Consider the following 24,812-nt stretch of genomic DNA (forward strand, 5'->3'; position numbering starts at 1 on the left):
TATAAAATGAGAAAAGGCAACATTTGTTTTTGTATTATAAAACAGATCAAGTGAAATCAAACAATATTTGAGCTGGAGGGAGACCCAGAACCCATTTCACAGCATTGAAGCCATCTTTCCATTTTTCTTTTCAAGCCAAGTCCGTGTATATAGAAGCTCTTTCAGCGTGTGCACAGCCAATTCCATGGTTTTGATTCAGGGCAAAAAATGGAACCACAATCACAGGCTTCTATAAAATACCCTTTGGCCAGGTAGGTATGAGGTGTGAGTTCATAGAGGGAGGCAGGCAGACAGATGGCAGGCTAGGCACCCTGGCTTCACGTGCCTGATGACAGGAGGTGCCTAATTACAGTTCCTCCTGCACTCGCCTCCTGGAGCACTGTGTGCAGGCGCAGACCCAGGGACGTCTTGGGCTGCCATCTGGGTCCTCTACCCTAGGGTGACCTGTAGACAGCACTGTGAGATGTTTCTGAGAGGAGAAGCCTTCCTAGGTGCTTTTATGTGTTTTTTGGCATCTGTTTTGGTTGAGACAGAGTCCTGTCTGGGCCCTCAGTGATCCTCTTTAGTCAGAATTGGAAATGTCAGCTTCCTAATTTAAAGCATGTTTTCTTTATTTGTGTTACATTTAACTTCTCCACATTTTATTTACAATATTTAATTATAATTATTCAAGTAATATATACACAATGTTAAATGAAAATCACACAGTACTGAAAAAAAGGGAAAGAAAAGCTTTGATTCTGACCCCTGGGTCCACTCTCAGAGATGACCATTTTCATTTCATCTTTTCCAGTTGTATGTTTCTCGTAATTATCTCCATACTGTAAATAATGTACTTGTACTTCAGTTTTTTATTTACCAACTTTAGAATCTATGCAAACAAGCTGAGGAATTTTCCCATTCCCAATTTATACTTGTTATGTTATTTTGGATTTTTTATTGGTTACATTTTTAGACTCTAAAAAAAATTTAATTTCCATTTCCTATTGTATCAACCTTAGACATTATCTCTGGATCCTCTACTTTGTAAAATGAGGATATTTGTTGGCTATTATGCTCTTATTAGACTGTGATGGTAAAATTTTTACATTCTGTATCATAATTATAAAGTCATCCATGTTTTGTCTATATGTTAATTCTAAACATTAATACCAGCAAACTGTGTGTTTTATGGTACATTTGAAACTTTCTTAACCAGCTTCCAGTTATGTGACTGGCTGGAATTATCAGGGCTTTCCATTTCTTCTAGAAAACACTTCAATAAATACCATGACAGGCTGAGCGCTCTCAGATAGCAGACCAGTGACTGCTATTCTCATTTGTTTCTGCTCCCATAAATTAAGCTGAATGCTAAGAAGCAGCTATTTTTGTTCCAAAACTTGTTTATTCTGGTTACAATTATTATTGTGATTACATAATGTAATTAAAATTACATATACTGATGAAATATGACATGGTAAGAGAATTGTTGTTTCTATGAGAATGGAATTAAATGCTTTCTAAGATTCATTAAAGGCAAGTTACTTTTTGAAATGCTGCTGAATTAGGAGTGAGGGGCAACCAATGATTGAAACCAATGACAAAAATCTGGAAGGATTCTCCTCCCAGGTTGCTTTACAAATATCTTTAACTTCTTATTCTGCTTGAAAGAAACACTAGTTGAACAAAAACTGCATTATGGGTACTTTTGATGTAAGAAAGACAATGCAAAACTACAGTCCGAGGACCCATATTCAAAAAAAGAACTTTACCTTATATCAAAAGATTGGTGGATTAGTATCTTAGGTTAAAATGTTCACGTTAAAATAAAATATTTAACTGACTTTTTCAATTAACTGTGTCGATTGCAATAGCTAAGAGGGCCTTGTAATGTTAAAGTGATTAAGAGTAACCTTCAGCAAGTTACTTCTCATTTCTGTACCTAGGTTTTCTCATCTGTTAAACTGTGGTAATCATAGGGTTTTCATGATGAGCAAGGAAGTGGCCCATGGACGATGCTTATCACAGCATTGGCACTTGTTAGGCACTCAAAGGTGGAGCAATTGTTATTGCTATTACAATATTGTGATTTTGTGAAAATCACTAACTACTGAGCCATGAAGTGTGATTGGACTCTAGAAAAGGAAATACAGTTTTATGTTGTTAATCCTCTGCCACTTGAATGCTTCAGTTCCTTGCATCCAAAGTCTGTAGTTATATGCCATCAATTGCTCAAAATCTTGTTGTGTTTTAATTGGCTTGATATTTGACTTATTTTCATGGAATTTTGTGTCTCAAAGTATTTTATAATATTTTCGATCATAGAATACTTAGGATATTTTGTAAACAAAAGAAACATATTTCTTCACTATATTATTAAACATATCCAGTATCTTGACCATACATTTGGTATTGGGAACTCACTTTCTTCTTGATGGTATTCTCCTCAGGAGTTCCTGCTCTCATCTAGAAATACTCTTTAACCTGCACAGAGCTGGTGTCCTGGGACCCCATATCACTGGCACTTGAAGGTTAGGCACACTGTTTATTAGTTTCCCTAATTTCTCTTTCTTGATTTCTTCTTTTTTCATTTAGTTGGAATACATCCTGAAGTAAATTTTTCAGATGGACATAGGATATAAATACTGAGTGCTTGCATTTCTAAATGTGCTTTTATTTTGCCCTCATTTTTATGGATAATTTGGCTGAGCATACATTCTATGATGAAAATAATTTTCTCTTAGAATTTTAAAGATCCTGTTTCATGGTCTTCTTGCATTACAGAATTGCTTAAAAGAAGTCTGAAGGCAGCCTGCTTCTAGATCTCTTTATGGTAATCTCTCCAGCCTTGTAGTTTTGAAATTTCACGGCCATCTGTCTGGGTGCATGCCCTTTTTCATTCATCTTGCTCAGCATTTCCTGGAATGTGTAATCGAGAACCGTATGAATTTATTTCACTCTGGGAAATGTTATTTTATTTTTATGATAATTTCTTCCCCTCCATTTTCTCAGTTTTCTCCTTTGGGGGGGCCTCCTAGATTAATCCTCTATGTTTCCTAGCTTCTCTACTGCTTTTTGTCTCTTTGCTCTATGTTCTTAATGTCTTGGAAAGCAAAAGTTTACCTCAGAATACTTTCATATGTGTGAATCTTTTGTTTTCTCCTCCCATTTCTCCGTACTTCTTTTCCTTTACTTGACCCTTTCACCATCACTTTCCATACCTTCCCCTTCACCTCACTATGGAGTTTGAGCATTGAGAAACAAAAGGAATGAGTTTACTCAGGCCATTGGGTTGTATTTCCACATCCTCAAGGTGCCAAGCTGTCTTCGTCCCTTTGGGCTGCTATAACAAACTACCATAGACTGGGTGGCTTACAAACGACAGAAATTTATTTCTCACAGTTCTGAAGGCTGGGAAGTCCAAGATCAAGGTGCAGGCAGATTTGGTGTCTGGTAAGGACCCACTTCCTAGTGCATAGATGACCATCTTCTCACTGTGTCCTTACATAGAAGAAAGGGCAAGAGAGCTCTCTGGAGTATTTTTTTTTTTTTTTTTTGAGGAAGATTAGCTATGAGCTAACTGCTGCCAATCCTCGTCTTTTTGCTGAGGAAGACTGGCCCTGAGCTAACATCCATGCCCATCTTCCTCTGCTTTATGCATGGGACGCCTACCACAGCATGGCTTTTGCCAAGCGGTGCCATGTCCACACCCAGGATCCGAACCGGCGAACCCTGGGCTGCCAAGAAGTGAAATGTGCAAACTTAACCGCAGCACCACCGGGCCGGCCCCTGGAGTCTCTTTTATAAGGGCACTAATCCCATTCATGAGGGCTCTACCTTCATGTCCTTATCACCTCCCAAAGAGGATCCATCACATTGGGTGTTAAAATGTAACATATGGATTTGAGGGGAACACAAACATTCAATCTATAGCTGAAGCTATCTGTAGTAGATCTTATTTTAGGGGAATTTTGAAGCAAAAGATCAAGGGGGCTTCTCTCTCTCAAGGCCCATATTAAATTAATGTTTCTTTTTATAAATTCATAAGTATAAGGTTCAGAACTCTATGACCTAAACCAGTCAAAAGGGGTTTTTAGCAATGTCTGCTTACTTTCTTTAAAGATAACGTTAAGTAATAATTGGATATAATTACTCACATTAGCTTCTCAGTTCACTGGTGGTTGTGGTCTCTATCTTAATTGTTCAAAGATCTGAGGAGAAATTGAGGCACTCCCTATCTTAGAAGGGGGTCAGACTCCTTGCTCATAACCTGGTCATTGCTTCTTCCCCTTGAGCTAATCTGCATCCGTATTCTATACCTTACTTCATTAATAGTGATGACACCTAATTGCAACTTTTTTTTTCTCATTTTGGGACAATGAGATAGGGGCCCCTATAGTTTCCAAGAAATTATAAAGCAGCAAACATCCAGAAAGTCCCAAGACAGTATGCAAGTTAGAAAGACAATCAAACACCTTTTGCTTTCATCCTTTTTCTTTGTTATATATTTTAGAAGTTACTTATGGAGGTGGAATTGTCTGAGCTCTGAGGTACCATGTTTTCCACGTGACATCTAGCATTTTATATGTTCATAGTAGAAGGAAGCATCATGACATCATGGCAAATGGCAAAGATGCTCCCTAGACTTAATTTTGCAGGATTGTCCAAGGATCTTCTGACACAGACTCCCAGGGTCACATCAGTGGGAATAAGTATGTGACATTTAGGGCCCTGGGAACCCTGGGAGGTACCCTAGACTCTGGGGGAATGGGCAGTACTCTATTAGGAGTGCTCCAGCAGGAGGGTTAGAGGGACTGTGCACCTTCCTGTTATTGGTATTTAGTAAAGCTGTGGAGTTATGTGTATCTGTTAAACGTCTAACTCTTTATCTTCTTCCCTTTGCTTAGTAATTCTCTTGTATTTTTATGATAATGTCTCAACCTTTTCGATAGTTTCAATACTTATTTCTGTTTCATTTATTATTGTATAACCCAAATATCCCCGAATATTGCCCATTCGTGAGCCCAGGTGAGGCTACTCTAGCTTTTTATACCTGGGCCCGCTCTATCACTAGTCTTTACCTGCCAAGAGATAGGAGGACCCCTGTCGTTCCACTTGTGTTTTCCTGTGAGTCTCCCATGGAGGATTCAGTGGATAATAGTATCCCAGATAGAATGAGCCCCTTCCTTTGGCTTTGCTGTCTTTCAGCTGAGCCTATTGCTTTTGTCATCCCTCCAATCCAAACTTGCTGTTCTTGCTGTTTCTTTCCAGTGCTGCCCCTGTTTTCCTTGCCTTGGGTCCCTGCTAATCTCTGCTCTGTTCCCAGGCCCCCGCCTGACTTACCACTAGTCATGTAGCTTCCATTTCCCCCCTCTCTATTGTTGCTGTTTGGAGTCGTCCTCGCTGCTATCTCCAGTGCTCACATTCTTGGTCTTTAGGGAAACATTTTTCCTCTCTGAGCCCAGCTTGTATAGAGTGTGTCTCAGGGCAAAGCTGCTTGGACTCCTAGTGATACAGGATGCTGATGAGTGCCCAGAAAAGTGAGAGAAGTTCTGGGTGTCCGCAGGGGAGCACAGTTCCACCCAGGGTCAGAGGATCTGGAGAATGTTAATAAAACACCTGTTTGTAGCCCTTTTCCCTCCTCAACCTCCAAAGCATCATTTGAGATGTGCCCCAGACTCTCCTCTATATTCTGTGTTTGTGTAGCAGGCCACCTGTGCTCTCTGCCTGTGACCATCTCCAGTTATTCTCTATGTACTTTTGGGAGGTCAAGAGCCTATCTAGTGACCAACTTTCATTAAAATAGAGCGAACTGTTTGGTTTATCTTACAGACAGAAAGTAGAGCAGTGGATACCAGGGGCTGCGTGAGTGCGGGACTGAGAAGGGAATGGGGGGATGTTGTTTAATGGGTATATGGGACGATGCAAGCGTTCTGGAGATGGGTGGTAGTGATGGTTGCACAACAGGGTGAATGTACTTGATGCCACTGAACTGTACGCTTAAAATGGGAAATTTTACGTTATGTAGATTTTTACCACAATAAAAATAGTGAAAAAAATCTACCTGGTTTAAAGAGAAGTGAATAGCAGAAATGTCTTACAAAAAAACATGAGTACCTGCTCATAGCTATGGTTTTGTCCACTGCCGTTAGGCAGAATTTCTGTGACTCGTGGAGAGGGCATGCAAAAGGAGAACATTTTTTGAGAAGAAATGGTATTCCTTGTATCTTCCAGATAGAGTTAAGGGTAATTTGTACTGAAATCCAAAGGTCTTTTTCTTTATAGTCAATGCCCTTTAGAACAATTGCTGCATTTCTTTGTCATGTACCAGTATTATTAATCATTCTGATGATGAATAAATGCCAATTTCTACACATGAATGCTGATGAAAATTAGTACTTTAAAAGAAGCCACCTTTATTTCAGCAGCATGAAATATTTACGGAAAGGAAATTGATTTAAAAACATATAATTTGTAGAAAATTGACAGTTAAATACAAAGACACAAGAGCCCATGCTTTTAATCAGTTGCCAATAATCTAAGCCTGATCCTGCTTTTAGCACAGGCAGATCCATCACCTGGAGGTACGTTAGAGTTTCAGGCATAGAAGTCCAAGCTAGTAAGAGGTTGTATGTTGGAAGAGATCTGTGTTTTTAGCCATGGACCCGGGTTCAAGCCAGACAGACGAGAAAAAAACATAGGGAAGAGTTTGAACCAGGAGTCCACTCTCTGTTCTGACTTTAAGCAGCCTTGCAGCTTGGAACCATTTCTCCAGGAGAGGTACTTCTGGGGTTAGTGTTGGCCATAGGAGCTCGACTATTATATGGGGACACATCTGGCTATGAGAGCTTCTCCTGAAAATTTAGTTTTTCTGTTACCCTCTGCATAGGTCACTCTATCCCCAATTATGTAATATTCACAAAGGCAGCTCAATACAGTGTGTTGTGAAGTTAATTTAATAAACGATGCCTGCTTCTTCCATGCTTCTTCCATTACACTGCACTGCCTCCGTGGAGTCTTAAATGTTCGGAGAAACATGAAATATTGTGTCATTTTCAACCATGAAGAAAAAGTAATCTTAATGCTTACTTTCTATGTACTCAAACACAAGGCTTCTTTGGCACTTTCTTTTCCTGAAGCACAGTTTTTAGTGTATATAAAAATGGAAATGATACATAGCTTAGAATTTTATTATTTAAACATTGAGTGCCTCCTGTGTGCCAGACATCATGCTAGTTGTAGAAGATATTTTAAATATAAAATTTCTCTCAATTCAAGAATATGAGATCTGGAAGGGCCCTTCTATCCCATCGCATCTTATTTTGGATATCAGGAAAATCAGGCCCGGATGTGAGTTCAGGTTCCCTGAGGTTACCCAAGGGACTCAAGGTAAGGCGTGGAATAGAAAACAATTCATTCGATAGCAAATCCATCTGGGTCCTAGTGGAAACAGGCAGCATGGTCAAACTAGGTAATTGAGGAGAATTTAATACAGGGACTTTTCACAAAGGTGTGGTCAGGATTCAGGGAAACCGGCAAAGGAGAGGACAGTACTCCAGGGCTCGTAATAGTAGGGAGCCAGTGCCACCCACAGACCTGAAAGAACCTGGAAGAGGAGGTATGGCCTTCAGTGGAAGGACACATGCAACATGGTGACCTCACAGGAGGAAAGCTGGGGAGAATACTCTAACTTCACTCTCCTCCCACCCTCTAATATCCCACTAGGGCCTTCTGTTGGCTCAACTCAACAGAAGCCAAAGGCAGGGGAGTCCCTTGATATAGTGCATATGGGGGTCAGCCTCACATGGCCCAAAGGGGAATGAGTTTGGAGTGGTAAGTGGAAGATGCACAGCATGTAGTTCCCTATTAGGAGACTTAGAACGCGTCAAGTATCTAAATGTTAGGGCATAGTTTCAAGGTTAATAAGATGTTGGAAGAGGGTCTTTGACTCTTATAAGGGGCATCACATCAAGTGCTGAGTTATTTTCCTATAGGATTTTTAAAGTTTCTAATTTGAAAGAGAAAATATTGTCTTAGAATCATAGAACTCTAATAACAAAATGCCTGTAACCTCAACAGCCTGAAGATACGTAAAATTCATTCGCCCATTGCCCCTAACAGCTCAGCAGGGCTCGCCAGGACCTTATGTCCTCCTTCCAGGAATTATTTGGAGACTCTAGGGAGTGTCTCACATATGTTTTAAAACAAGTCTGCACCCAGACTCTGGGTCATTTCCTCATATATCCTGTCTCTCACCCAGCTGTTGTGCTGTGAAAAGCATATCACCTCATGTAATTCCCTCCATGCTAATAGACACCTGAGAGTCCTCTGCCCATACCTGTATAGGCACAGCTAGAAAAGAGCATCTGACCAGGTCTGCTTTCAGCCAGGTCATATGTTTAAGGGTCAGGGCCCCATCCTGCAGGTGGCCAGCTGTGCCTGAGGAAGAACCAGTAGAGGGAGTCTGCCTAATTCTGGGGTCCAGAGCAATAACGGACTTTGCAATACTGCGCCGTTCCCCATAGAAGTAGACAGATGTCAAGTAGAATGGAGAAGTAGGGCTGTCCTGAGATATCTAATGCGGTAACCCACCTCCCCTCTGAATGGAGAAGTAAGAGGTGGGAGAAGTGCCCAGGAACATTTAAGGAAGTCACTCTTCACGGGAGCCAGGAATGGGAAGAAGCATTCCCACCCTAACATTACACATTGCTTTGTGAGATTTTTCTAGTTCACAAAGGTGGTTGTCAGCAAACTTTTGATCTTATTCCACAGGGTAGATGAGAGATTTGACACTAACTGGATCAAAGCAAGATCAGATCTGGCCTAGGAAATGACTCGGCCTGACAAAGTTTGGAAAGGGGTCCCATGGGAGATGTGAATTTTTGGGCCAGTGCAGCACCGTCAAGCTTAAAAAGAATTTCAGGCTATGAAAGCACTATGACAGGCTTTTATAAATATGCAAGTGCACCTGATTCTCAAATGAGCCAGGCAAGGAGGAATTTCTTCCCCCATTTTAGAGGTGAGAAATAGCCTAGGAAATGTTAGAGGCAACCCGAAGTTTCGCAAGAGATGAGAGCTGGACACCAGGTCTGCCAGTTCCCATCCCCTTCCTCTGCTGGGTGAGCTGGAGCTCCCATTTCCCACAGACACACCAAGGAGGGTTGCTGACCTCTTCGGCCTGTGCCCGGTGCCCAGATGTTCTTGAGTTTTGTTTCATGGTGTTCTTTTCAAGCAGAAAGTCCGCATTGTCTAAAACCCTGCACATCAGATTTTCTGTTATTTCACAAGAATCCTAGCACATCTGAGTGTTTCCATTTACTCTGCACAGGCCAGAATCCCATGATACAGAAAACATTGTAGATTTCACAAGCACTTTAAATGAAGCAATAGTGGGTGGTAAAATATTTTAAGTGGATTTCTTTTCCAGTTAAATAATTTCTGTAGAGAGTAAAAAGGGACTGGAAACCCAGTAGCAAACCTGATGGCAATTCCTGAGCCTTCCTGTCATGCAGACAAGAGGCTCAGGTGCGGCGGGATGGGGAAGTCCAGTATTATGGACACAAGAGCTAAAACCCAGCTCTGAGTGTTTGCAGCTCCAGCCACAGTGTGACGTCAGCAGCCCCTGACCCATCTGGCTGAGGCAGAGGGGGTGATGGCAGTGTGAAGAGGAGCGGGTCACACTGATGAGGCTGCACTTTGCAAATAGAAGGTGCAACAGAAAGTGTTCTTTCAATGCTAATTTTAGGCCAGCTGCTTAGTTAACACAGGCAGAATCATCTGGGCAGCCTTCTGAGGAAAGAATCTCAGGGCCAGAGACACGTAAATGTGCTCCTTCCTTTATGTCCATCACAGGAAAATGCAGGTAATGCCATTTGCAATTTCCGCGCCCTAATTCTTTTCACTAGTCCACGGGCTTCTTAGAGTTAAGGCAGTAGAGTGCTCTGTTTACCTGGCTCAGTACCTTAATAATGTATGGCCCCTGCAGGCCCAAGTTAATGCTCCTTAATCCTTGCAATTTGCGCCATGAGCCGGTGCTAAGAGAACATCATATCTGTTGCAAGAATGAAAAGCAGGAATGGCCCTAAAACATAGCTTCCAATTGGATAGCACCCATTGGCTTGTGGCCACTAATGGGAATTATTATGATGGTTTTAGCCCTAGATACAAACATTTTCAGTAGCACTCTGTGAATTGTGGATAGCATTACTGAAATTCTCTTGACAAGCGGTTCTGTGAAGGCAAGGACTAGTTACTTATTTTGTACTCCTGGTTTAGTCTGCAGTAAATATCAGGTGCTCAATAGGATCTCCTTCTCTAGTCCTCAGTAATTCAACTCAATAAGCTCCTATTAGGCACCTGATATTTGCTTGTTGGCAGCCCATTTCATAAAGCTGCAGGAGGCCTCACTAGTTATTAAGCAAGATGACCACTTCTTAGCAGTAAGACTAAGTCTGGATATGGAGCAGCTGAATCCTGAGATACCTCATGAAGAAACAAAAACCAATGACTTACATTTATTGAGCACCAGTACCTTTCTAAGCACGCACTGCAACCCCATGAGGTGAATACTATTATTAACCCAACGTTACCATGAGGAAACGAGATCCAGAGAATTGATCTTAGGCCACACAACTGATGTTGGGCTGCAGACCATGACTGTGTGATTCTAGAACCTGTGTCTGTAACTACTGTGCTATGGTGCCTACAGAGAGTAAAGAGCAAGGTCTCTGCAAGATTGCATTTTCCAGACAACTTAAGTTCCATCATTTAAACACCCAAACATCTGATTTCAGCCTAAAATCTATTACTTGCTTCTTATCCAAGATGCCTCAGGGTCACCATTTGGAAGATGCCCTCTGGGCTATTGAGGTGTGTATGGGGCTAAGTTTCCTTTCGCTAGATAACTCCAGAATGCTTTGATTTTTGAGTGCAACAATTTTATTGTTGTTATTATCTTTTTAAATTGCAAAGTAATATATGTTCTTTGTAATGAGTTTAAAAAATACAGAAAATGAATGAATTTAAATGAAGGCTTTGTGGTCACATGGAAGGGACTGTTGATGAGGGAATTCTGACATGAGCTATTGTGGATGATCCCTAAGGTTTCTTCTAATCCAGTGTTTCCCCTTTGGTTCAATTCCCTGAAACACTGAACATCTCACCACCAGAGCCATCTAGTATTGCCTGTTTCCTCTATCTAATTCCGTTACCACTTTCCCTGCAAGGTACCATGTGATATCCTCAGGTTCTCCACCGCCTGATTGTCTAACTAAATTTCCCAGTGTTTTTATTTGGCCCCCAAGACACAATTGTTTTAGGTTTAGGACAGCATCTTGTGTTCTGAACCACTATATGTATGTATATACACTATATATATGTACACTATATGGACATATAAGCACTGTATGTGTGTGTATATATATATATATATATATATTTACTTGATCAGGTTTGCTCAGTGTTATCTTTAGACGATCTGCATCAGATTAATCTGAGATCTGAGATGCTGGTTAAAAGTGAAGATTAAGGGCCTTCACCAAAGACCTATTAAATAAGAATATCCAAGATTGAAGTCAGGGATCAACATTTTTCCCTGGCCAAAACGTTTTATTTTTTCTTTTTGTTTAGGAAATTTTCAAACGTATTCAAAAGAAGAATAATATCATGAACTCCACATACATACTACTCAAGTTTCACCAATTATTAACCCATGGTCATTGTTTCATCTATAATTTGAGGCAAATTCCAAACATCATGTCATTTGAATGTTTCCATATGTATCTACACAACATAACCACAATACAATTATCATATCTAAAATAATTAGCAATAATCTCCAATATCATTACATTTCAAATGTTCAAGTGTTCCTTGTATCATAAATCTTTCTTCATTGTGTAGTGTTTTAGATGCTGAATCATGTAATTGGTTAGGTTTCATTCTTTTCTATGACAAGTGGGGCGTTGAGACCCAGTTCTGTAGCCATCTCTGGCGACTTTACAAAACCTCATACATGCATTCTGGCTATTTACCTGACCCCTGACTTAATCTTCATTTCCCTTTTATTTCTCTTGGCCCTGATTTCCTCACAAAGTTTATTTTATCCTGTCATGCTGTATGTATTTTTAAAGCTGCCTCAAATCCTTTTGCAAGAAAGGTAAGTGACATGTAAATGAACATATCAGTGATCTTGAGCCACTTGCCTTCCTTCATTTTGCACCAGTCTTTTAAACCAGTTCCTATTATCCCAGCTCCTGACCACGAGTCTCCTCTTCCTTTTTAGGTCCCACTCCACCTCAGTCTCAATGCTCAGCACCGCTTTTCCAGCTCTGTCCTTTTTCACTTCCCAACTCAGTAGTGATTCCAAGTTTCCTTTGCCTGCCCTGGAAGAACCACATTGAATTAATCCTGAGTGGTGCACTGGCTCCTCTCTGTCATCACCATCAGATTTCCTGTGGCCATGAGATGACTAGAGAGAGACACCAAATCCTTAGGTTTCAATATACTCCCTTTGGAAATCCCAGTCCTCTGGGACAACAAGAGGTTGGGAGGGCAGTTGAAAGAGGAGAGCTCCGGATGGGAAGGCTGGGGTGGGTACCAAATATGTCATTCATTTCTATGTTTTGCCCTGAGTTATATTTGTTGCCTTAAGAAGTAGAGATGGGACAAGGCTGACATGTGTGGGACTAGGACAATGGTTACCAATCTCTGGTCCCCTGTTTATCCTTTACAAGGTTCTCACAAGTCTGAAGCAAATTGACAAGATAAGGACAGTGCAGTGGTTTTATTCATAAAGCACAATGTAGTAATTTAAGAGAATGTTATTTGTTTTTGGTGTTAAAAGATTCTTTCTTGTATGAAATGAGTTGTGTGTTTTAACATTGGTATTAGCAAACTAAAAAGTTGATAGCCTATGTCAGTCCCCTTATATTTTGTTCATGAACCAAGAAGTCTGAACAAAGATGAGTAGACAAGGATGGATGTCTTTTATGGATTTGACTTGGAAGGAAAACTGTGCTGGAGAACTGAGATTATCGTTGTTGTAATGATTGTCATGATTTTCATTCATTTGTTCCTTGTAAACCGCGGAGCAGGATTAAATAAGGACTGTATTCAGAAATGTTTTCGGATTATAGACCCAAGTGCACTAGAATGTACTAAACCATATATATTTTACATACTACAGTAGTTTAAAAGTGTTCTTCATTCTTTTCTTAATACTTGCTCTTTGTAAAAACAGTCTAGGAGGGAAAGTCCCTCTAATTTCATCCCAACAGAAATGACTTGCTATATCTCCACGTGGTTTTCAACGTAAAAATAAACACTTTTACCATGAAAACATCAATATATACATATTGTCTATCAACTATAGACAGTGTGTCTTTTCCCCTCATTTTAGAAGGCAAACTGTAATTTTTCTTTCAGCTTCTTCTTTCTACCTCTTAATTTCTAACATCTTTTCTATTATTTTTAAGTTGTCAAAGTTGGATTTACATTCTGTTCTACAACCATATTTAAATCTTCCATGCTTTGTCTATTGCTTGGTTCTAAGAGTTGAAAATCAATAAATGGTGTGTATGTTATTATAAATGTAAAATTTTATTTAGCATAGAAGCAGGAGGTATACTGTGATTATTTTTCCTTTTATCAAAAACTTTTCCTCCTAGGATTCCTAATTTTGTTCTCTCTCCTTTTTTTTTTAACACTATTTGAAGATAAATAATGATATCATTAGAAACTGAACTCTCTATAGTGTCATTTCTTTCTTTCCAAATCATCTTTTTCTGAGGAGACCTCCTTCCGAGAGCCCTGTCTTCCCGCTCCAGGCTGGGCTGCGCCTCTCTAGGCCTGCCACTCAGCTCTCACACAGGGAGTTCACTGGTCTGATCAGAGTGCAATTTGTTTCCTGTACACTAAGTCCTTCTTCTGTCTCATTTTAATCTCATAAACCACCCTGAAGTAACTTCCTATTATAGGTGCATGGAGAGTAATCTCTGACTTCTTGTAAGCCTGAAAATGGCTTTTTCAGGCCTCTTACTTCATTGATAGTATGTTTGGGTATAGAATTCTAACTTGAATGTAATTTTTCCTCAAGTTTTCAGGCATTATTCCATTATCTAGTGTTTTTTCTGAGAAGCCCAACGCCAATATAGCTCTAATTTCTTTGTGTTTATATTATTCTTGTCTTTTAAGCTTTTGTGACTTTCTCTATTTTTGTGTTTTGAAATTTTGTAACCACGTGTCTACTGTTGGGTTATTTTATTATGGGTGCTCAGTGGACTCCTATAATTGGTCCTTCAATTCTAGGAAGTTAAAAAAAAATTTTTCTTTGATGATTTTTACATTCATTTTCTCTGTCCTAATCTTCTGGAAAACTTAGATGTTAGACCTCCTGGATGCATACTCTGTATCTCATATCTTTTGCTTAAATTTCCTAAATCTTTGGTCCACATTCAGGTAGATACTTCTTGACTTTACCTTCTATCAGTTTTTTTGTTTGTTTTGTCAATCATGTTATTTTATTTCTAAGAATACTGTCTTATTCTCCATTCCATTTATTAGTAGTCTCCTCTGGTTTTATGGATGGAATACCTTCTGGAAACTTTCTGTGAATTAAATGTTTTTAAAGTTCTTGTTTCCTCCCTGATTTGTCCTTCTTTTCTCTGGGAACATCTTTTTTTGCTTCTATACATTGATCTGGTTGCTGTAAGATTTCCCTCCATGGCTGGTGATTCTTTTGCAGCTTAGTCATATTTAATAAGGAGGCAGTAGAAAAGCTGACTATGAGGCTGTGTATCTGTGGGTGAGATTTTAACAGACAAGATTTACTTTAAGGGGATTCAAGGGCCTCCATTTTTTGTAAGAACATGGAGGATGCTACTCTTGGGCACTAATTCTCACACTAGTTGCTTTGGTTTTTCCCTAGACAGATTGGACTATATTTTGGTGAAGATTTTTAATCCATGCCCATGTTTGTAGTCCCACATCTCATTCTTAGCTGCCACCATGCTGGAAATGTCTGTGTCCTGAGCCTGAGTTCAGTAGGTCAGGTTGCCTACCCCTCAGGTATGTCCCCCTTCTGCATCCCCTACCACTTGTCTATCAGCATACTGTCTTTCAGAAAAATTTCTTAGTTTATTGATGATCTTGTGCTGTACTCTTTGTGTTTGTGGGCTTATACTTTTTATTTATTTTTTTTTAATCACTTAATGGGAGTCTCAGGAAGGAGAGGATATAAATATATATGCAGCTGTGCCATTATGATCAAAGTCCCCCTTAAATATTTTATATACATATTTGTACCTGTATTTCATTATCAACATCAAGTTGAAATATCTGTAATCTTCCCCTGCTAACAATATAGGACATTTACTTTGTTTTTACTTCCTTCCTTCTTCTGTCCCCTATGTTTTATTGAAATTGTTGGAATTTAAGTGTGTGTATACTTATCATTCCTTTGCTCTAAGAACAGTTACATTAAACTTCATACCCAGGAATTATTTAGATTTAATACATTTTTTACTGTTTTCTTTGCTTATCACTAACTCCTGTGATAAATAGTATGTAAGTATACATCTTACATAGTATGTCCTTCCCTTCTTTGGTTCTCTATTCTGACAAATGTTTATTTGTTTGGAGAATTTTCTTAGGTTTTATGCAGGAAAAGGTACATGAGTGGTATATTTTCTGAGTCATTGACTTCTGAAAGTGCCTTTTTGTCCTCTTATAATCGTGTGGCTGGCTGTGGAATTCTAGGGCTACCACCTCCTTTTCTTAGGTCAAGTGGGATCTCAAGGGTGTCTGTTTCTGGGTACTGCTGCAGCCGTACTTCTTAGTCTCAGCCACTATTTTATAAATCTCACTGAGTATGTGAATTAATTTGCCTATTGCATTAATTTGTTTTATGTCAAGGGCATTTGTTCTGATGGTTCAGCTCGGTTAGCCCCTTTGAGTTGCTGATTTGACCCATTTGTCCCATGACTTTTCCATCATTGTTGGTTTATGTGATCTTCCTGGCCCTTCACAGTTTAGGGGGGCAACTACTGTTCCTCTGTCCATGTGCAGTGATGGGTGCTCAAGCTTTTCACTCATTGGATAATAATATTTGTTATTCTATAACAAGTCTGTAGGCTTGCAGGGGTCCCTTAGAATGACAGATGTCCAGCTGGAACATCTGTTGGATCTAAGAGTGTTGTGGGGTCTTGTATGTGGTGTCCTGGGATGTTGCTGCAGTACGTCATGTCCTATAGCCGGGGCTAATAGCTGGTAGAAGAGCATTCTGACGACCAGGCGTGAGTGCAGAGCATTCCAGTCCACATCTTGCCTGGAAGGATGTTCTCCACGGGAGCTCTGAGTAGTTTCATGCACGGTCACCCCCAAGCAGCAACATCTGCAGGGACCTGGATCAGAACTGGGTTGCCATTTGCCTCCTTTCACCCCTGAATCACCATCTGGTTATTCTCTTGACTCTTAGACAAAAGGACCAATTACACTTTCCTATTCTTTAGGAAAATTATCTTTAGAATAATAATTTTTTGATGTCACTATTTTTTTTTCAGTTTTTGTTATGAAATATACCATAAAGGCCAAAGAGTATATGGATTTAAGACGTATAAAGATCAATAAGAATACCTACTACCATCAATCAATACCTACCATCTAACTTAAGAAATAACTTCCCTTCTTCTAAACAAAGCTATTTTGTGATTCTAAGCGGATTCTCCCTCTCCCTTTCCTGCGGTTGTAGGTGTGAGGTGGGTAGTAGGTGTGGCCTTAGTGACTCCATGACAGTTTTCTAGCATTTCTTTTGGAAAAAAGAGAGAAATGTATAAATGTAGTGTCTAGAGGACACACTGAGCTATTTTCAAACAGAAGTCCCGCTGATGACTCTTAGTGGTTGGTGTGGCTGTGTAGGTCACCATTGGTTTCTCCTGGCAGGTGTTCCCTGGCCCACTGCTAACCCACATCATGCCTTTGTGTGAATAAGAAAAAGCCACTCTTGCCATTTGCCAGAAATTTTCTATGATAACGATATGCACAAAAATCTGTCATGACTATGATTTTGACTAGCCCCTCCTGGAGTTTACAGATCACAACAAAATTCATGGCAAACATAGCAGTTGGCTACAGAGCTCCTCAGATGGGCTTCATCCAACATTTACTGCACACCTACTGTGTGCCAGGCACTCTTTTAGATCTTGAGATTCAGTGCTGAGATAGACTGACAAGATCCCTGCTCTCATGGATCGCCCATGACTGCATATGTGAACAACCTGTTTTTTGGGTGTGTGAGCTGGGAGTCAGGTAACAAGCTGGAGTCATTCTTGAGTACCTTGTAGTTACTAGCAAAAGTGGGCCCAGGCTTTAATTTATTAAGAATATTGTCTATGCCAAGTAAACCCCGAGAGGCCTTCTTGTACCAAGCTGATGAGTTCAGACCTCAGGTGGGATTCTAAATCCAAGGTGACTATATGTCCTTGTTTACCCTGGACAATCCTGTGTAAAGTCTCTTGTTCCATGTGATTATCAGTATTACCACTTTACCCTCTTAATAGTGGCACAACCTTGGATAATAAATTATATGGTCATGTTTATTAGTCAACTTTTTTGCCATGGTAACAAATACCTTCAAAATCTTAGTGACTTAAGACATCAAATATTTAGGTTTTTGCTCGTGGACCTATGGATCAGCTGCAGTTCTGCCACCATCTATGGGTCGGGTTTAAGTTATTCCTTATTCTGGACTTTGAGCCTATACCATTGTGGCACGCAGGCTGAAAGATCAATCCTTATTTAAGACCTCTTCTCACAGCAGAAGGTGGGAGCCCAAGAGTCCTCTGGTTCAACGTGGCATGGGCCATATCTACTCATATTTCATTGACTAGGACAAGCCACATGGCAAAGACCAATGTCAGGGCATTGGGATTTATACTTCTCCCTTGGAGGGGGCACTGTAGTGGAGGAGACTGAATAATTGGTGAATAATATAATTATTACATCATACTCCTGAACCCTACTGCCTTCTGGTATACCCCTCCTCCAGCCTTTGCTGGTGGTCTCTTAGCAGTGTCTGTGTTAGGACAATGCCGAAGTGATTAACAGGATGTAGGGAAGGAGTTTTGCCTCTGTGTGGATTACAGAATGTATTAAGGGATTTCACTGTGTTGTGGAGCCTGTTTTGATTTTAGCTTTCATTGGAGGGGGTGGAGGTAGATGTTTTCTGTGGCAGCCAGATTAACTGGGACAGTCTCCTCCTTCCCCTGCCTCCAGCACTACTGCCTATCGTAGAAGTTTGCGCCAATAAATTTTCCACTCTACTGTGTGAGCTGGCAGAACCAAGTGGACCCTGTGGCCAAACCATGCTCTCCCCTACCTCATATTGGGGCTCTATGAGGTGTAGCTTCTAGTGCTCTTTACTCTGCCCCTTCTGGCTCTACTCCCTGTCCCCCATCCCTGCCTTTGTTGCTCTGTGCCTGGGATTTTTAATTTTTATTTTTCCTTCAGTGTCCCTTCATTTGCCTGTGTTAAATGTTCAGCACTGATTGGCTTTTTCTTTAAAACAATTCCAGAAATTCCTCAGTGTTACTGATTCACTGATGGATTGGTGGTACCTCTTTTTGTTTTCCGTTGTTATATAGTTTGCTTATCCCATTTCAGTGGGACTTGAGGAGAAAAAAGTAGCAAAGAATTGAGCTCAGTTACCCATGTTGAAACTGGAACCCCAGTGTTTTCAAACAGAGATGTAATACCGTTTCACCACAAAGGCAAACATTGATTGGGAGGCATGGAGGAGGCACATTAGATCCATCACCAGCCCTGGCAGCTGGCTTTCTGTCAAGAGCAATTTTTCATGAAGAAACTGTTTTATCATCTCATAAAAATGATCAAGTACCTTCAGAGTCATGTTGAAAAGCACATGTATCGTAGGTGGTCAGCTTGACTCAGTGGGTAAGTGATTTGCAGGAGGGGTTCACACACATGCCTCGGCAGAAATACAAGCCTTCTCATATCACGGATTGTTGGTGTGCTGTGGATAGTTGAAACTGTGAATATTAAATAACTAATTCCTGATTTTCTCTTTCACTAGAATTTAAGTCTATGATGGCATGAAATGTGTCTGTCATGTTCTTCATTGTATCTCCAAAGCATAGCACAGTCCCTGGTATACAATGGACATTCAGAAAACTTTGGCTGAAACAATGCAAATATTAATGATGGGTAGTAAAGGCAAAACCTAGGGAGAATCTTTGAGGCTCCTGAGTGTAGTGGAGGGCAGTAAGTGCAGGTAGAGATGTCCTTTTAAGTAAGGAGTTTATAGCCATCATAGTGCCAGAAACAAGTTTCAGGTTGATACCTCAGCCTGCCTGGCTCTACCGTAGGGTGGGGTGGAAGCCTGGCATGGATTGGGCTTTGTTCTGAGACTTAGGAGCACAGCCTCTGGACACTGCACTGCCCTGGACCCTAGCTGAGGCCACAGGGCTGTGGTCCATGTAGCAGATCCTGTTGTTGTCCCGCCATGTCCCCTCACCCTTACCATGTAAGTGCGTGCCTGCTGACCTCCAAAGGCCAGCCCTTTCATTTACTTGCATGTGGGATTTTTCTGGCCACTGAAACTTACTTTGCCACCCGTACTGTAGGTTGAAAATGCCCCTTGAGAGCTGCCCTCAAATCAGTGACTGAAAGGAGCTGATGTTATAAATAGCCCAGGTCCCTGGACCCAGGAGTAGGGTGCCTGAGGTGTGTGTGGCCTTTTCAGCAGGCTTAACCTACAGTCCCCCATGGTGGTAACTGGCTTGATAAAGCTCCCTTTCAGGCTGCCTTCCCTGGCTTATTTCCCTACTCCCCTACCTGTGTTTTCTTCACTTTCTAAATAATCCACTTGCCCTCGAACACTTGTGCCAGGTCTGCTAGGGGGAAACCAGACTGTAACAGTCAGCTCTGGGTCCTGGCACCTGACCACTGGGTGGTGGGTATTCTTGAGGCTTCAGAGGACTTGAGCTTCATTTTGGATAGACCTGTAAAAGTTGATATCAAAAATAGAAAAAAAAAGCACTCTAGTTTCTCTTGTTTTAAATACTTATTGCTTAAATTGTCCCAAAATTATATTCTACAGCTCTCTGAGATGATGGAGGAATTTTTAAGGACAGTTGAAACCACTCTACTCACAAAGTAGCCATGATTTGTGTTGCTGTGGGATAGGGTCTTGGTTGACTTGCAGGGCGTACCTAGTCCCCCTGAATGTACCGTCTCTTGCTATTGCAGGCTGTTTATTGTTTCTAAACATGGCCTGCCTGTTACCTTCTCTGTGCTTGTGTCTGAACCCTCATTGCCCTCCACAGCTGGCTCCCGAGGGATGAATGTGAGAGGGTTGTTCTGCCCGCACTGTGCAATGGGTGAGCATGGGAGGAGCAATCACACTGACCTTTGATCTTTGCTTCTTTGCAGATATCTCAGTGAGCCTGCTGACCCTTGTGGTCACTGCCTGTGGCCTCGCCCTCTTTGGCGTGTCTCTCTTCGTGTCTTGGAAACTCTGCTGGGTTCCGTGGCGAGAACGAGGCCTGTTCTCTTGTAGCAAAGACAACAACCAGGAGCCTCTTAACTACACGGACACAGAGACCAATGAGCAGGATAACAGTGAGGGCTTCCTAGACCCTCCCACACCCTGCCCTGACTCCTCCATGAAGATCAGCCACACCTCCCCTGACATTCCCCTCTCCACCCAGGTGGGGGGCCAGGAGAACTGTACCCATGGCGTCCGTGTACAGCGCCAAGTCACAGAGCCAACCTCATCGGCTCGGTCAGTAATTCCCCCTTCCTTTCTGAATGCAAGGCAAGGACCACCATGTTCCCCTCTTTTGGCTGCAATGGCATTGATTAGCCAAGGAACCTGGAACCTTTCACATGTCCAGTCAGTATCAGAGACATGAATATGGGAAAACTCAGTGCTTCCTATCCTCCTGTGAGGTTGCTGAGCTCTGCTTAGTCTCTACTTAGTCCACAATAATAGCAGTTAACATTGCTGAGACTTACCATGTCAAGTACTATCTATCTAAGAACTTTATGTGCGTGATTTTATTATAGCTCACAACTTTGTCTAAGACGGATCCTATTATCATTTTCATTTCACAGAAGAAGAAACTTAAGTTAAGGGAGATTAAGTAACAAAGTCATATTTTGGTAAACACCCAAGTTAAGGTTTGAACTCTGGTTCAACCAACACCAGAGCCTGCATTTTTAACCACTTTTCCATGCTGCCCTCCTGGTGCTATAGAGTTTATTCCCTGTGCCTCTGACCTAGCCTTGCTGTCACACACAAGCTCCCCTTAGAACCCACAAAGTGTCTGGAGGTCATCGTTCATCTCTAGCCTGTGAAAGGCCTGTAGAGTACCCAGACCTGGTCATTCTCTTTCTGTGGGCTGGATGCTTTATGCTCTTCAGCAGTAGAGAAATAATAGAGTGCAGTGATAAAAGGCAAGGGCTCCGGGGGTCAAGGAACTGGCTTTACTTACGTGTGTGATATTGGACACATTACTTTACCTCTGTATGTTTCCATTTCCTCCTCTGTAAGAGAGGAATAGTGATAGTAGGAACGTGTAGGTAGTTTTAAGAATGAAATGATAGCGTGCACATCACATGCTTTGCACAGGCCTGTACCTGGTAAGTACAGAGCGAGAGCTAACATTTTGCCTTCGGTATTCCTATTAGCATCATCATTATCATTGAGACTAGCCTCTCCCAAGACCCAGATGTTACATAAAGGTGGCTTTAAGGTTAAACAGCCAATTCTGAATCACAGTATATGAAAATTCTCTCTTCTTAAGAGACTTCAGGAAAAGAAACTCAGAAAGCAGCTTTCTTTAAAATGAAAATACTAACTTGAGTGATAGCCAGAGGAATAACATGTGCTGTTATTTGGAAAGTATGAGCACAATGTTGTGGGGGGGTAGTTTTTAAAAATCTTTTTTATTTGTTCTCTGGAAACAGAAATAAGATTTTACCCTTTTTTATGTTAATCAAGTTTATCCTAGAGGCTCTGTTCCTTCACATTAAGTGGGATAGAATATGACAGTTTATAATTTAATTTTTTCAGAAACCTATTTTAGCATCATTTCCAATTCTGAATCAGAGAGCTGAGCCTAAAATATTCCTCTGTAAGGAAATGGATGGTTGTTTGCCATTTGATTTAGAAGAAATCCTCGGATTTTATCACTAGGATTTCTCTTCAGATTTAAGACTTAAATATAACTGGAGCTCTGTTTAGTGCCGCTGTGGAGTCTGTGCGATGGTGCAGACTCATAATAAAATCCTTTCAGCACTTCAATAACCAGAGCCTTTCAGATGGAGTCACCATTGAAATTATCTCTTCGGATTTACTCTGCATGTTAATTTTTCTGATCTAAGGTCCATCCATACAGGGCAACAGTACTGTTTTTCTTAGATTATGGATCTGAGGACTCTGCTATAATTCTCATGAATTGGTAGCAATCATATCACTATAATTATCACAATATTTATTCTAGAAGACCATATAAGTACTCTGCATATCAAGAAATATAGTTCATTTAAATATAATAACTGTAGATATCTTCACCACTGATTTGTGGAAATTGGGTAGAAGGAGAAAAAATAAAAAGAAGAGAGTGAAGGAATTATCCCTGAAAAATGAATTTTACCCTTAGGTTTATTTTAGTTTTGGAGTCATGTAATTAAATTATCTTTTCTGATGGCCAAAATCAAGTTTAGTAATATCTGAATTATCATAAAAAAACTAAACTCTTTCCAACTGCATTTGACCTAATACTGATAATTTGCATCATTATGCATTTAAAACATCCTTATGTAAATTGCTCCTGACCTAGTTTTATGGGTTATGTCTGGAAATACATATCTTTGACTCATGGTCTTACCATAGTAACAGTGGTATATGGTCTTCTAATTCTTTAGGGATTCTGTGATATTATAAACACACACACACACACACACACACACACACACACACACAACCTTTTACTGACAAAATGGGAAAACAAATCAAATTTCTTTCAGGCTCCAAAACATTTTCAACATTCTCTTTTAGGTAACATTTTTGATGCCATATTTGAGGAGGGGAAGGTACTCTTTGCTGAGATGGCTTTAAACAGTCTGCTCTTCTGGTTATTCTTTCTTCTCCCTTCTTTCTTATTATGCTTCTTGCTTTCTCACTGCTGTCACTTTCTTTCTTACTGCTTCCCTTCTGCAGCCATTGTCACTCGTCCCAAAGTTCTCAGGATACCTCCTAGGCCCAGAGTGCATAAGGCTTAGACTCCCATTTAAGGCCATCTCCACTGTCACTGGGATTGGCATAGCTTCTGTCATGGCATTTCCGTTGGAATCTCACCCTCAGCCTCTTAAGATGGGATGTGTGTGTGGCTCCCACCAGTGCCTTTTGGAATGTCCTAAAGATGAGCTTTGTTTCATCTTCTAAGAATCTTTCTGGTCAGGATGATTTTCTGTTGTTCTTCTAAGATCAAGCACATTGGAATTCTGCTTCTAATTAGCTCAATTACTGTTAGAATCCTCCAAAATTCCTGTTATTTCTTTTGAATTTAGATGAAACTCCTTTTGTGTAATGACCTAATATCCTAAGAATGTGGGTTTTGTTTAATACCGGGACATTTTAAGGGTTTCTACTCCAAATACATGAAAATCCCCAAAATAGAAGGAACCTTGAAAGGCTGTCTAATCCATTTCCTGATTCACGTCCCAAGATGAAAGTCCAACCTGTTTTTCTAAGCTTTCTCAAATTTCCTATGTAACACTTTGGTTTTATAAAAATTTCAATTACCGCACCGCCAACTCCTTATCAGGCCTGTTACGGCCCTGCATCCTATTGCCACAGTCTGCTTCTCTCAGCTATCAGGCTTACCTCCTGCTCAGGGCCACCATGTGGCACAACCCCAGAGGACACTGCTGATGTGGACTCAGTAGGAGACTTTGCCTGAAAAAGCTTATCACACTCCAGCTACACTAGCTTCTCCTTAGTTCCTTCAGTATCCCAGGCCCTTTCCTGCCTCGAGGTCTTCACACATGCTGTTCCCTCAGCCTACAATGCTTTACTTTTTTTTTTTTTTTTTTTTTTTGCCATGCCCGACTCCTTTGTAGCCTTAACGTCCCAGCTAAAATGTTACCTCCTCAAAACGCCTCCCTGACCACCCTCTCTGAAGTGTGTGCTCTTTCCTCCACTCCCTCCCTCTCTTAACTCTCTCACACGTTGCCTGGCTTTCACTTCTTCATGGGATTGAACTCTATTTCTAACTAAATGATTATCTGTTTATTGCCTATACCCACCTCTAGACTGTGAGTCCTGTGAGCTCAAAGACCACATCCGTTTTGTTTCTCCCTATATGGGTAACCCCTAGTGCAACTCCTGACACATAGCAGACTTTTTCCATGAATGACTGACAGAATACATTCATCACTGTAGGGCCACTTTTCTCATGTTCTGCTGGCAAGAATGGCAAAGGGCCCAAAGTATAAACTGAGTAGGGCTTATAATGGTGTGAGGCTGGCAGAAGGCCATTCGTCCCAGGTCTCATATTCATTAAGAGCCTGACAGTTTTTTGATCTTGTCTCTGAACCAAACAATCCACAGAGTCACAGAAATACAGAATTGGAAGAAGACAATCATCACACTCAATTTGGGTCCCATTACTGGCCACATCTCCAGTAAGTAATACACTAGGATTAAATATTGTAATTACTCTATGAGTAGAGAATTGGTTAGATGTAAACATTTAAAACTTCATGTTTTTGAATTATTCTTTTAGTCATTTCTTCAGATTTTAATAGACTGA

At 40.7% G+C, this 24,812-nt stretch overlaps 1 protein-coding gene across 2 annotated transcripts in view; it reads left to right on the top strand.

Annotated features, from left to right (window-relative positions):
• The window catches only part of SYT9 (synaptotagmin 9), a 181,049-nt gene that overhangs the window by 31,036 nt on the left and 125,201 nt on the right, over positions 1–24,812 (top strand). For both annotated transcript variants that reach the window (XR_011495867.1, XM_014861207.3), the window contains exon 2: positions 20,425–20,776. Coding sequence is in view for 1 of the 2 variants with exons in the window: in XM_014861207.3 (XP_014716693.1) it covers positions 20,425–20,776 (352 nt within the window). In the remaining variant the exon portion in view is untranslated. The remainder of the gene's footprint in view (positions 1–20,424; positions 20,777–24,812) is intronic.

Source organism: Equus asinus, chromosome 20 (genome assembly GCF_041296235.1).
Source record: "Equus asinus isolate D_3611 breed Donkey chromosome 20, EquAss-T2T_v2, whole genome shotgun sequence".
NCBI lineage: Eukaryota > Metazoa > Chordata > Mammalia > Perissodactyla > Equidae > Equus > Equus asinus.